Source organism: Bactrocera tryoni, chromosome 4 (genome assembly GCF_016617805.1).
Source record: "Bactrocera tryoni isolate S06 chromosome 4, CSIRO_BtryS06_freeze2, whole genome shotgun sequence".
NCBI classification, from domain to species: Eukaryota; Metazoa; Arthropoda; class Insecta; order Diptera; family Tephritidae; genus Bactrocera; species Bactrocera tryoni.
In genome coordinates, this window is record NC_052502.1 from 71,328,287 (window position 1) to 71,342,257 (window position 13,971).

The window sequence follows — 13,971 nt, forward strand, 5'->3', positions numbered from 1 at the left end:
TTTCTTATAGTTAATTAGTTACTTTATTCATAGTTTTTCAAATATATTACAAACAAGGTCATTTAGCGCCAATGAACTTGCAATAATTCAAATTTAACATGCTAATTAAGTCTAGTAATGGTGCTGACTTTTAGTTCTAACTATATGCATGATTATGGTGGCTAATTTGCCTGCGTATACAAATGCAAATACAATACACACATATAAAAAATATTTAATTTCTGTTTTATGTTAATTCAATTGCATAACATATATACATAGCAGGCGTTTGAAAACCACATGACAGCTAAGAGCAATGCATTTGAAGAAACGTCAGCATTACTAGTTCTACTAGAAATTTAAATATATTTGCATATGTATGTATATGCATTGAACCGGCAATCAATGCTGATCTAAATGCGAAAACTTTTTGCGTAACTTCTCACGCCGCTCCTTCTTGACGTTGCGCCAAGGTTTCTCTGTGGCCGGCGCGCTCACTAAGCTGCCGTCGTTGGCCACGCGCACGTGCGGAAAATTGCTGCGTCCCTTTACATACGCTTTGCTGTTGTTGGCGGCGAAGAATTGATCGTCAATCTCCGTCGAAGCAGACTTGTTGTTGATCTGTGTAGTGAAAGTGTGTAAAATATATTTTAAAATATTTTTTTTTGTATGTCATTTTGCATACAACTTACACGCATGGCGCGTTGTGTTTGACTTGGCAGCTTCTCTTCCTCGATTTCTTTGCGCGTTCGCGGTGGGAAGACATGATATACCTCTTGTGGCACATTGGGTGGCGCAACGCAATAAAGCAGTTTACCGTTAACATAGTCTTTGCAGACGTAACGCGCAGAACGCGATTGATCCGGCTGGCCGTTGGAGGTCATAAAGCCGCGATTGTCTGCAAGATAGAAGGAAATATTAAATTAAATATGAAATAGTTGATTAAAATATTTCAGTTTAGTTCTGTTCACTTACAGCCATAAGCGAGCAGCAGCTCCTCTGAATGCGGCGGTCGTTCCTGATCTTCGCCCTCTATCGGCTTAGCTATGATTATACCGTATTTTTCCTCGAGCACGTGTCGTGGTATACGCTCGCAAACTAAATTCACGGGCGGCACATGATCGCGCATCTGAAATAATTATAAAAAATTAAGACGCTTTGAAAATTAAATGCAGATAAATACAAAAATAAAAATAAACAAAAGAAAAATTAAAATATAAAAAATAATTTAAAAAAATTATATAACGTAAAATGAAAAAGTTACTAATGTTAAAAAAATTAATTAATTAAAAACAAAAAAAATAAATTAAATTAAAAAATAATTAATTAAAATTAAAAACTTTAAGAACAAAATACAAATACAAAAAAAAATAATTAATTAAAGACGAAAAATTAATTGAAATTGAAAATAATAATTAATTAATTGAAATAAAAATATAAATTAAATTAAAAAATAATTAATTAAAATTAAAATCTTTGAGAACAAAATACAAATATAAAAAATAATAAATTAAGTAAAATATTAAATTAATTAATGAAAAAATATATTCAATTCACAAAAAAATTAAAAATTTAATTTACAATAATAATTAATTTAACCATAGGCTTTAAAAATTAAAAAAGCAAATAAAATTAAAAAAATTAAATAATGAAAAATAATTTCCAAGCGATAATAATTTAATTAAAAAATTTATTAATTAATAACAAAAATATTAAAAAATAATAATTATATTTACAAAAACAATTAATTACAAATAGATTCAATTCAAAATATGAATTAATAACAAAAAAATATTTAAATAAATATATAAAATTAAATAATTAAAGAACAATGTATTAGGTAAAACATTAAATTAATTAACGAAAAATAATTACTTGGAAAATATATTCAATTCTAGAAAATAATTTATAACAAAAAAAATTAAAAATTAAATATACAAAAATAATTAATTTAACTAGAGGCTTTAACAATTAAAAAAGAAAATTGGAAACAAAATTAAAGTATAATGAATTAAATAATAAAAAATAATTTTTTAGAGATATAAATTAATTAAAAAATGTATTAATTAATAAAAAATATTAAAAATAAATAATTATATCTACAAAAATAAAAAAAAAAAAACAATTACAAAAATATTCAATTCAAAATATTAATTAATAACAAAAAAATTTATAAAATTTAACTTGAAAAAGTGAGTGAGAATTAAAAAAAAACTTAATTAATTAATTTAAAAAACAGTTAAGTATGTTTCCAAAAATAAATATTAGAGATACATTTAAATAACTTAATTTTTTTAATACGAACTTTAAAATTATTTTTATAAAAATACAGAAATTTAATACAACTTAATTAAGAAAAGTGAGTGATTAATTAAAAATTATAAAATGGTAAAATTTAAAATTATATCTAATTAATAAGAATAGTTAAGGAAAGTTCAAAAAAAAATTTAAGAAAATTTTAAATTAAAAAAAATTAATTAAATAAAAAATTAAATAAAAAATTAAAAAAAAATAAAAGTTTATGAAAACATATAAAATAGTAGTTATTTAAAAGAAAAAAATTAATTAAAAAATAATAATTAAATAAAAAGTGAATAAAAAAATATAAAATAAAAATAATAAAAAAGATATAAAAAATGAACAAGAGCAACAAGTTAAGCGACCACACACCTGATCTATCGGCAGTATACCGTTCAGTATCATATCAGCCTTGGTCAAAACGAAACTTGGCATTACCAAACCGGGGCAATCACATAGCAACAAATCGCTATCCAGATACAGAGTTTGAAAATGCTTTGTTTTACCCGGCGTGGCTGAAACCGACACCTTCTTCTCAATCATCAATGCATTGATGGTGCTACTCTTGCCCACATTCGGATAGCCCACCAAACCTATGGTCGTAACGGCTTCTGTGAAGGTTTTACCGGTGTAGATTTTCTTAAACAAAGTAATGAGTTCTTCACGCGTTAACACTTCTGGGTTATTCTTGATCACTTCCTTAGTCTGTGTTGCATGTTTTGGATCGATTTTTTGCTCTATTTTGCTTAGCAAATTCTCCACATTGTCTAATGATTTATTGATTTCACTGGCAGCCATTTTAATTTCTTCCAGCGATATTTCCGATTGTGTAGATTCTGTGCGTGGCCTATCAGCCGGCGTTTCACTGTCGTTCTCGCCATCTGCATCGCTTGCTGTCTCACTATTATCGCTATCATTGCCTGCATTTTCACTATCATTCTCGGCATCACTTGTTTCCTCAACGATTTTCTTTAAATCCTCGGCGGCAAGTGTGGCGGAGAAGAATGCTGTGCGTATGCCTTCAGCATCAAAATAACTCGCCCAGTGCTGGCGTTGTTGTTGTGTCAACATATCTGATTTATTCACCAATATCATATTCATCTTGGCCGGATTGACTTCCTTCACATAACGCTCCAAATCGACGTTGCGAAAGAGTAGCGGATTACGTGCATCTACAATTTGTACAATCACATCGGAGCGTTCAACAACACGCCACAATTGACGCCAGAATTCCAAATTCTTTTCGTAAGGTGTTAGCAGTATTTCTTGATCTTCTTGTAACAGCGCCAAAGAGCGACGCCACTCTAAAAAGCTTTGATTTTCAGCAAGTTGTAATTCTTCCGCTGTTGTGTCGGTCGTCCATTTCGGACGACGCGGTACTGTCAACATATTCTTGTGTTCATTGTGTTTCTGCTGCATTTGCTGTTGTTGTGATTTTGAAAGTAAACCAACGCCGGATTTGGGATTGATGAATGTAATATTGAGTTTCTCAGCTTGAAATTCCGTGCCCGCCAGCTCGGCGGTGCGCAGGAAATCATGAAAGGATGACTCCTCAGTGACCGATGCCAAATTGAGGCGACCCCAGTCATAGCCATCCTGAATTTCGGTCGTGTGCAGCTGTTATAAAGTAATAATAATAAATTATAAGTTAATTATAGCCAATTGTTAACTCATTTGTTTACCATGGTATCATTGTCCACTTTACGTCGAAATTGGTGGCCAAAGCGGTTTTTTATCAACGCGCGTCCAAGATCACCGGACTTTGTTTTGCTTTTCTTACTCATTGTTATATATTTATTTGTTTTAACTCGTTATAACAGTTTTTAATAAGAAAACGTATAAAAATTCAACACGTGCGCAAAATGCGCAGAAAAGTTGTTATGATGCTTGTTCTTCAATTGAACTGATTAGCGATTCACAGCTGTCGTTACGTCAAGAGTCAGCTGTTATGCGGTGTCGTTCACAATTAATTATGTCTAAGCCCTGTAAGAAATTTTAATAGTAAATTGACAATAAATTAAATTAAGAAAAAATATGATATTTAAAGTAAAATCAAGTTTTAATGTATAAAATGTTATTTGTATATAAAATGTGGTTTTTAAAATCGAGATCTACAGAAGAGTTCCGAAATCTTTAAAAATATATTTAAATGCCTTAAACTAATTCGCTTTTTATCGAAGAAAACGTCAGGAAACTACGAAAATCACTAAAATTCTTTGGATTTATTAAGACTGGATAAATCCTTGAGGAAAATTGCAAATATAAGATCGAAACTTCATTCCTCATTTTCTTATTGAAAAAATCTAGTGAGAATGCCATCCCTTTAGAAAACCGTTAACCACATTAATAAGATAAGCCATGAATGCCTTGACTTTGGAATTCATTGAAAAAATAACTCCATTGGAGATCCTTAAGCTTTGTCTTCTCATCTTCTTTCTAAACTTTATGTCGGAAGCTTTGCCTTTTCATTCGAATTTTATCACTCGAATGATAGTTTGCCTCAAGTTCAGCCCAACTTAGCTCAGCAATGGTTTTTGACTTACGCTAGATTTTATTCCTTGGGCTGTATGATGAAAGCAGGGGGTTTTTTGGTTTGTTCGTTAGAGCAAATACGGAATGGGAACTTCAAAAATGTGCATAAAACCCTCAGTGCTGAGCGTGCCCAAGCGGAGATGAATGTGTTTTGAGTCAAAGGCGACTACATATTACTTTTCTTTCCAATGAGCGGACATTCCAACGTTCCGTACAACAAAGTCCATTCTGTTTGGTCCGTCGTGGTATGTTTCCGATAGAAACTTCATATAAGTTAAGGAAAATGGAATGGCGTGCCCATTAACACCTCCTCGAATTCCATATGCAGAGCTTTAACTACGGTCTTTTAAAAAGTTGTTGTCCAACAAATGGCTCCCAGCTGAGTTCCCCAGTATTTTTGTTAGTTCATGTCTATCAGGCTGAATTACCAGTTGCTCAAGCTCTGTTGGTCAGAGCTGTGAAACAGTTTCCCATGTTTCAGCAGTACTTTTTGCTTACACGCATTCTTTCATCTTTCATAATTCATTTCCTCTTCTTGTTTCGCCCTGTCTCATTCACTCCGCCTTCAACCCCTTTGTGGTCATAAGTTTAATATGAAATTAATGCCATTTAAAATTATAATTAATCGTCAACACACGACGTTGCGCATTTAATCAACAGCAGCAAGAAAAAAAGTAAAAACAGAGGAAAAATAACCGTAAAGTGAAGCAAAAAGCCTGCGAAAGTGGGAGTTGGCAAATAAATGGCAAGACCGCCCGTCGATAGAACAAGGCAAATTAAACTCACCGACACACGAGTAAAAACTTGAGGAATGGCGAAAAAAATATATGTATATGTGTAAGTGTGGATATGTGGCGGAGAATTTTGGAGGGAAATCGAAAGCGGACGTAGGCTTACACAGAACTAAAAAGTTACCAGTGTACACTTCTTGAAGGGGGGTTTGAGTTCTGTAACCCGACATGTCACACTTCAAAAAGAAAGAAGTCAGTTTTTGAGCATGTAAACTACAGGATTCTGAAAAAAGTCTCATCCGGAAGAAGATTAAGGCAAATTGTTTAGACAATAAGTTGACGAGATTTCCAAAGCTGAGATCTGAGAAACTTGCATTTTTTGATAATTCTATTAAGAAAGAAGACTACATCTATAACAATGCTGGAAAGTAATTTGAGCTTTATGATATTTGGACTACATTGAGCCATCTAATCACTTCTCAGATCCGCTCCTCACTTAAAGATAACAAAGCAAACAACCAAAACCTGAAGACACAAGAAAATTTGTTTCCAAAACGCGAGTCCAAGCTTTCCTTATTGTATTAATGGAGATTAGAAACAGTCGGAAGATCTCAGATCTCGAAATCCGCACACCAACGAAGTTTCAGTGTATTTTCGGACTTTGTATTTAGAGAGATCGGGCCGTATTCGATGATCATTGGACAATGTACCACTTCAGAGCATAAACCTAAACGGATTCCGCCTCGAAGGCCGTGGATATATTCGGACATTGGTTTACTTAGTCAGACCGGTTTCATAAGAGATGAACAACATGTTACGAAGCCAGTTTTGCATTCCTGGACAGCTACCAGCTGTTCTAAAAAGTGGCTGAGATTTGACAGAAGTCTTGTGTTTTCAAAACCTCAACGTTTTTCTTCTTGAAGTCCACGCAATCTATCACGAAGCCCCATCGGGTCTAAGTCTTACCATAAGTTTCATTTCGATGAAAAATTGTAGACTAACAAAGAAATCGATGGGATCCAAATTCGCGTACCAAGCTTAAGATATACGACGACATTGACAGAGTTCAGCGGATCAAGAGACAGCGGCTATGCTAGGTCATGACGTCCGTATGGATGAAAACACTCCAGCTCCGAGAGTATTCGACGTAGTACTCGCCAGGGAAACAAATGAAGAGGAAGATTTCCACTCCGTTGGAGAGGTCAGATGGAGAAGGACCTGGCTATACTTGAAATCTCCAATTGGCGCTAACGAAAAACCAACGTACTCCCAATTCGAAGTCTAGGGGATGCCAGAAAAGTTTTGAAGTAAGGATAGAGATGGAAGAAGGCTCAAAGTGGAAGATTAACGGGATCCATGTTCTTACCTTTGACCTTTCATGGTGTATTGTAAGTACGATTTGGACAATCTCTGTAGATTGGCGGCTGGATACACTTTTGCAAGTCATCTGGGGAGGGAGGGGGGTGGTGTTAACTCTCTGCATATAAGATATGTAGTGTTAAAGAAGCCACGCTATTTGACCAAGATCCTCTCTGAAGCTACCAGAGACTCACATGCAGCTTTTGCGAATAATTGAAAAGGCGGCACGATACCCCAAGCACCCCCCTCACACACAGCTTTGTACGTGTTTATAGAAATACATACAAGTATATTTGTTTTTGTTGCTCTGCTCTAAAATTTATAGTTTTCCAACAATGTCAAACTATGCGCATGGGCAAATAATCGCACACACACACACACACACTCACACAAAACTTAGATAAGGACCTCCACAATAGAGGCCGAGCATAAACTTTTGCATTGGCCTATAATAGTAGTTACAAAACAACAAAAAGAAACACTAGGCATATATACAATGATAACATAATGGGCTAACAACAACAACTACATATGTATAGCTCGTATTAACAATCGGTGGGGATATGACTGCCTTGCGCGCTGACAGGACAATAGGCGCAAAAGCAAGCAACCCTTCCACATAATATATTTGCATATGTGTGTGTATACAAATGTGTGAGTGCATGTATGTATCACTCGGCTTTAATAGTTTGGTGTAACAACAAATTTTACAACAACAATGTTTGCATATTTGTAACTTTCAAACAAAACAACAATACCCTTTCCCTCAGGGCCTAAATGGACCACCCATTGTGGTGTTTCTTTTTACCGTTAAACGGATGGAAATGTCAAAATGAATATATTGTTATAATGATGTAAAGGAGTAAGACAAATAATGCGCTTTAACGAATTAGGTTTTTGCTTGACAGCGGCCGAAGCTTTTAATGAGCTTTTTTTCGAGATTTTGAAGCTTTCTAGCTTGGAAATTTAGTTTTAATCACTCTTAATCAATAATAGAACTTCAGGTCTTCGGTTCGTTGTCTTTAAGGGACAATACGAGCAAAGGATTCTTTATAGGAAATATAGACTCTATATGGTATGATATGAGTCCTCCTTGCTATAACCTGTAGAATCAATATACAATGTGTAGATCTGGTAGTACATCCGTTGCAGAAAATTGATCGCTTTTCCAACTTTTGAACCCTTCATTATTCAAGATAGTCTAAAATTTTGATTGCGTCATTTTTTCTTTCCTTCTTTTTTATACAGTTGTTGTTGTTGTTGAACAATATAAAACCACATTGGACTAGTTTTCGAGTGGTAATATTGGGTTCCATAAACTTTAACGGGATATATAGTACATATACTTTCAAGGTATGTTTATTACCAAGATTGGGTCCGAGGCGTTCGTTTTTTCCTTTAGTTCCAGTTTGTCAGAACTTCAAGAATTGCGCTTGCTGCAATAATCTTTACCCGTAACTGCCAGTTCGGAGTTTTTACTATGATCTTTAGTAAAAAAAAATGAGGTCCGAGCTCTCTTTCAGTCGTTGCAAAGGTACGGTACTGCTATTAAAATGCCTAAAACAAGTGAGGTCGGTGCTCTTTTCGCTGAAAGTCTTACTTTCTGAATAACTTAGTCAGTTATTGAACAGTTATTCTTTATTTTTGTAGTGTTGTCTTATAATTTAATATTAGAAACTGTTCCAAATGACATTATTTTCAAATTTGCGCCTAGAAATATGCTACAAATTAAAATAATTCTTGCAATAAATACAGAAACCGTGTTACGTTTGAAAAATATTTTATAATATATTTAGCTCAAACTTACTTGTTTCTATTAGAAAATTGTTGCACATTTGTTTTTCTTAACATCCGCCTAAGGGTATGCTAGAAAGTTCTGGCGACTTTCTAAACATAATATTATGTTCAGCAGCCACTAAATAACTAATAACGGATCGTAGAGTGATAATTTATGACATTTTCAAAAAATCAGCCTAAAATTATGCTATATACAACTTAAACATCGCAAAGAAAACATAATATTGTAGTCATAAAACCGTAAATTATTGCCTTAATCGATATTTTAACTAAAATGCAACAGTTTTGGAAAATATATATGTTTGTTTGAACATTAAGAAATATTCTGCGCCTACAGATAGGCTATATAGAGCTTGAACAGCTCAAATAAAGTATTCAAAAAACAATAAATTATTGTCTTAACTGACATTACCATACAGTAATGTCTTTTAATGACCCTTTCCATACATACATACGTATGTATGAATGTGCATATATTTCTTCCGGTATTCTTATCTTACGGTTGTTCCGCTCATCTGCGCCATAACCTACACTTTATTGAAATTTCTACACCTTCACAGTGATCTCTAATTGCAACAAAAAGTAGATAAATAGCAACTAAAAACGAAGCATACATTTGGCCGCATATATTAGAAGTTTATGCTTTTTCTAGTTTATACATAGAAGTTGGTGGATAGCTGTAAGGTTTTTCATAGGCACAGGTTTTGTAGAAAAGTAGAAGTCAGATAAAGGTAAGAGTTCAGTAAGTTATAGTAAGTAGGCTGTAAATGTGACTAACCGGACGCATAATTTTCAGCAAACTTTTTTAATCATATAAGTCTGTTCTATATAAAGACTTTCGTTAGCTAACCTAAACTTATTTTTCACCTAACTTTTATTCTCACTTTATAGAACAGAGATCCTGAACTCTTTATTTCCCATTCTTTCAATTAGCACTTCAGCTGGTCTAAGCTAAAACCACATTTTTGAACTAAAAAAGAATGAAACATTCATGTTTTGCTTAAAGCCGAAGTTTTCCGAACGAAAACGATTGATTTTTTCTTTCGTAGTTAGTCTAGCCTAAAAACCACATTTTCGAACCAAAAAGTTACTAAGCATTCATATGGACCTTAAAGCCGAAGTTTTACGAACTATAACGAACTAATTTTTCCCATTCTTTTTTGGCATAACAGCTAGTGTAAATCAAAAACTACTTTTTTTTAATTAAAAAATAACAAAACATTCGGTTCTACCTTTAAGCCGAAGTTTACCGAACAAAAACGAACTGTTTTTTCGTATTCTTTATTGGTACAACAGCTAGTGTGAGTTGAAAACTAAACTTTTGAACCAAAAAGTAGTAAAACATTTTGTCCTACATTAAAGTCGAAGTTTTCCGAACGAAAACGAATGATCTTTTTTTTGTTATTTTTTTCGTAAATTTGTTAGTCTAGGCTAAAAGCCACATTTTCGAACCAAAAAGTTAATAAGCATTCACATGGACCTTAAAGCCGAAGTTTTACGAACGATAACGAACAGATTTTTCGCATTCTTGTTTGGAACATCAGATGGTGTGGGTTGAAATCAGATGGTTTTTGGAGCAAAAATTAGTAAAACCTCTTGTTCTACATTAAAGTTTTTCGAACGATAACGAACAGATTTTTCGTATGTTTTTGGGACATTCGCTAGTGTGAGTAGAAAACTACATTTTTGAGTCGAGAAATAACAAAATATTTGGATCTTCAGGTTTTTCGAGTTTTTTTGATACCCCAGCTAATGTGGATTGAAAACTACGTTTTTGAAGCACACCACAGGAATAATTTCACATTTAGCTTAAAACCGAAGACATACGAACGTAAACGAAACGACTTTCGTATTAATTTTCAGTACGCCAACTAATGTGGGTTAAGATCTTAGTTTTTTAACAAAAAAAAATAACAAAACATTGCAATCTAGCTTAAAGCCGAAGTGTACCGAACGAAAACGAAAGTTTTTTTTGCCTTTTTTTGGTCACGTGATACCTATATTTTTGTAGTAGATATAAATAAAATTGAAAGTATGAATTTTTATTGACCGGTTCACCATTAACAACAACACCATCGGTGCTTATCATTCAAGTTTAAATTTTTATATAAATTTGTTATAGTCAACGGACCTTTTACGTTACAACCAAGTTAGATGTATAGGTTTTTAAAAATATATGCAGTTTCATAAAGTTCCAACGAAATTAAAAGTTGTTTTACATCCGCAGACTCCATAGATAAGTATATACATGTATGTATGTATATTTTTCTTTTTGTATGTGTGAGTGCGTCTAAAATTTCACTTATTTAATTCAATGCATGAGCACGTGCTTTGAATTGAAAGCATCTTCCTCTGCATTCACTACGCTCGCGGCTAAAATACAGAGTCTCATCCGGTTGAGCGCCTAAAAGCACACACTGTGTTTGCAAATGTGCCACATCTACAAAAAATAGTGAAAACTATTGAAAATCATAACCAAAAGAGAGCGCGGTAGTCTTCCTATTCCATATATTAACGCTTTATGAAAGCAATGTTATCTACTTTTAGGCGCACACCATAATCGTGGCAAATAAGCGGGTTAAAATATGCGGCATGCAAACAAGTGAAAGTGGGGGAGAGTATAGAAGCGCGTCCATTAAAGGATATGGTGCTGTATGGTTGATTGGTTGGGCGGCAGCGGGCGTGCAAAATCACATAAAATAGCATATTAGTTGAATGTGGGGAAGAAGAATAGAAAAAACGACCGCGCGGCGCATATGAAGCAAGGAAATAAGTGTGGGGTGTAGAAAGTAACAGTAGCGAATGCTTGATTGCGCCACATGAAAGCTGGTGTGACTTTCTTAAAAACTTACACACATGTGTATATAAACGTATGTGTGTGTGTGTGCGGCATAAATACGTATATGATGATACCAGCGACAACCCTTTTCGCCCAACAACGCACATATCATTGCATAGTGTTAAGTTGTGGCCATATGTTAAGATGCCTTACGTTGTTGTTGTTGTAATGTTAACATTGGCCGCGCTAACGAACCGCAGCAAATCGCTGCATAGCCTGAGAACAAGAAATTTCGGTTAGACGCAGCACAACACACGCTTCTTGCATATTACCTATACTAAATACAAATATAAATATGTATGTATGTGTGTGTGTGACGAAAATTTGGCGTGTGTAAAAGTCGCGTTTGTGTGTGAATAACCGTTACGCCCTTGTGTGGTAGTAAAATACTCATAACGGTGCTGCAAAAACGCGTAAAAAAATAGTTGAAAGTGAAATTTGTAATTCAACGCCTTAGAGCATGCTACTAATTTTGTTCGTCAACTAATCTGCCGACGCTTGTAACCCTTTACCTTTGTCGAAGTAGCTTTCTCTAGCCAGCTAGCTGCTTCCCGTGGTGTTTATTTCCGCCCACAGGCATTATGCGTGATAAATACAAAAACATTTTCCCTATTGTTGCATTTGCTTGCGTAAGCATATGTGTGGGCAGCGTTTATTGACTGATTGTGGAATTAAAGTGAATTTATTATGCGCAAAGCATGCATATAATTCATTGGTGCTTAAAAATTAGTGTTACGAAAAATCAGCATTTTTGAAAGCGTGTTTGTGATTAGTTGCATAAAATATAATGTGATTTTAGGCGCTGAGTAGGTTTAGACTGTTTATTGCTTTGATGACGCAAAGTAGCTGATGGTAAAGTTATGAAACAACAAAATTAATACAACTTTGGACCAAAAATATTATTATGAAGCAAATTATTATTTTTTTTATTAAAAAAAATATTTTTGAATTTTTTTCCATAGAAATTTTTCTAGTCAATATTAAAAATAAGTTAAAATTTAGATGAAAAATAAAATTTTATATAAATTATGACTTTTATTATTTATAGTATAGTTTAAGGCGCTAAGCCCAAATATCTTTAAAAGCTTTGTTTATGGAAACTTTCAGCTACAATTTAGATAAGAAATATAATATTTCAGTAAATTATGACATTTTTATTTACAGTAGGTATATTTTTAGGCGCAAAGCGTACGTATTTTTAAAAAATATTTAAACATTTTTTAAAATGTATAGCGAAAGTTACAATTAATTTTAATAAAAATAAAATTTTAGAGTATATAAATTATGATTATATTATTTATAGTATAGTTTTAGGGGCAAATAGTTTGAAGCCTTTATTGCCGTAAGGATTTAAGAATTTTTGTATATTTTTCCAGCAAATTGTTCTAATTTCAGTTGGAATATATATTTTAAATAAAAAGTATTAAGTTAATTAGAAATAATAATTCCAAAAAAATAATTATTTAAAATAATCTAAGAAATATATATAAAATAATAATAATACAAAATATTTTTTTTTCAGTGTATTTTTTTTGTCAAAGTTCTACGATAAAACAATTTTTTTTTAGAATTTTAATTGCCTTTCCTATTTAGTTTTATTAATTTTTTTTTAAATATTAACCATTTTCGCAAATAAATTAAGAACTTTAGTGAAATTTAGCCTATCCACAGGCGGAACTTACATTTTTCTAAAAGTCAATACTTTTGGCAAGGTATATCTCATTTTCATATTTATAGTTTTCAAGAGAATATTATTAACTAATGAAAATAAAATGATTATTAATTTATTTAACTTTTTATGAAAATTTTTCTAAAATATTTTAAAAAGTTTTGCAAAAATTGTTAATTTGAAATACTTTTTTCATGATAATCTATAAGGTTAGTAATCTTTATTAGAAATAACCAAGATATTTCTATATTAGCGAATGTTAGAGCGTTAAACTAAAACTTGCGCCTGAGTGTATGCTAAGGTTTTACTTTTTTTGCTGAATTTACCAATTCGGAAACGACTTTTATTTTTAGTTTTAAGTTTTATTCTGTATAAAAAATGAATATTGTAGAATATTCTCCTAAAACCTATTTTAAAAAAAATTTTCAATTAAAACTGAAACCAAATTTTTACTAAAATTATTAAAATAAAATACTTTATTGACGGTAGCTTATATCGTTAGTAAACTTTAATAAAAGTAATCAACAAAATATCTCAATAATTGCGGAAGCTTTAGCGATTTAACTACATTCTGCGCCTAAGGGTATGCTAATTTTTTGGAAAAAATTAATACTACACATTTTATATGTGAAAATGAGTGAATAATTGCTGCAAAATTTGATTATGTATGAAAAATTTATGTTCTAACCCCAAAAAAGTGCTGTGGTAATTTTTAAAAGTAAAGCAACTTTTCATTGAGGATCCAAGTAATTTTTCACACCACCAAC

At 32.5% G+C, this 13,971-nt stretch overlaps 1 protein-coding gene across 1 annotated transcript; it reads right to left on the bottom strand.

The window, feature by feature from the left end:
• LOC120775443 (large subunit GTPase 1 homolog) lies at positions 1–4,157 on the bottom strand. The gene is made up of 5 exons (XM_040105629.1): positions 3,960–4,157; positions 2,650–3,894; positions 955–1,108; positions 672–877; positions 1–600 (listed from the first exon to the last, which is right to left on the bottom strand). The coding sequence occupies exons 1-5, from the start codon at positions 4,059–4,061 to the stop codon at positions 382–384; spliced, it is 1,926 nt and encodes a 641-aa protein (XP_039961563.1). The 5' UTR covers positions 4,062–4,157; the 3' UTR covers positions 1–381.
• Between the last annotated feature and the right edge of the window lie 9,814 nt (positions 4,158–13,971).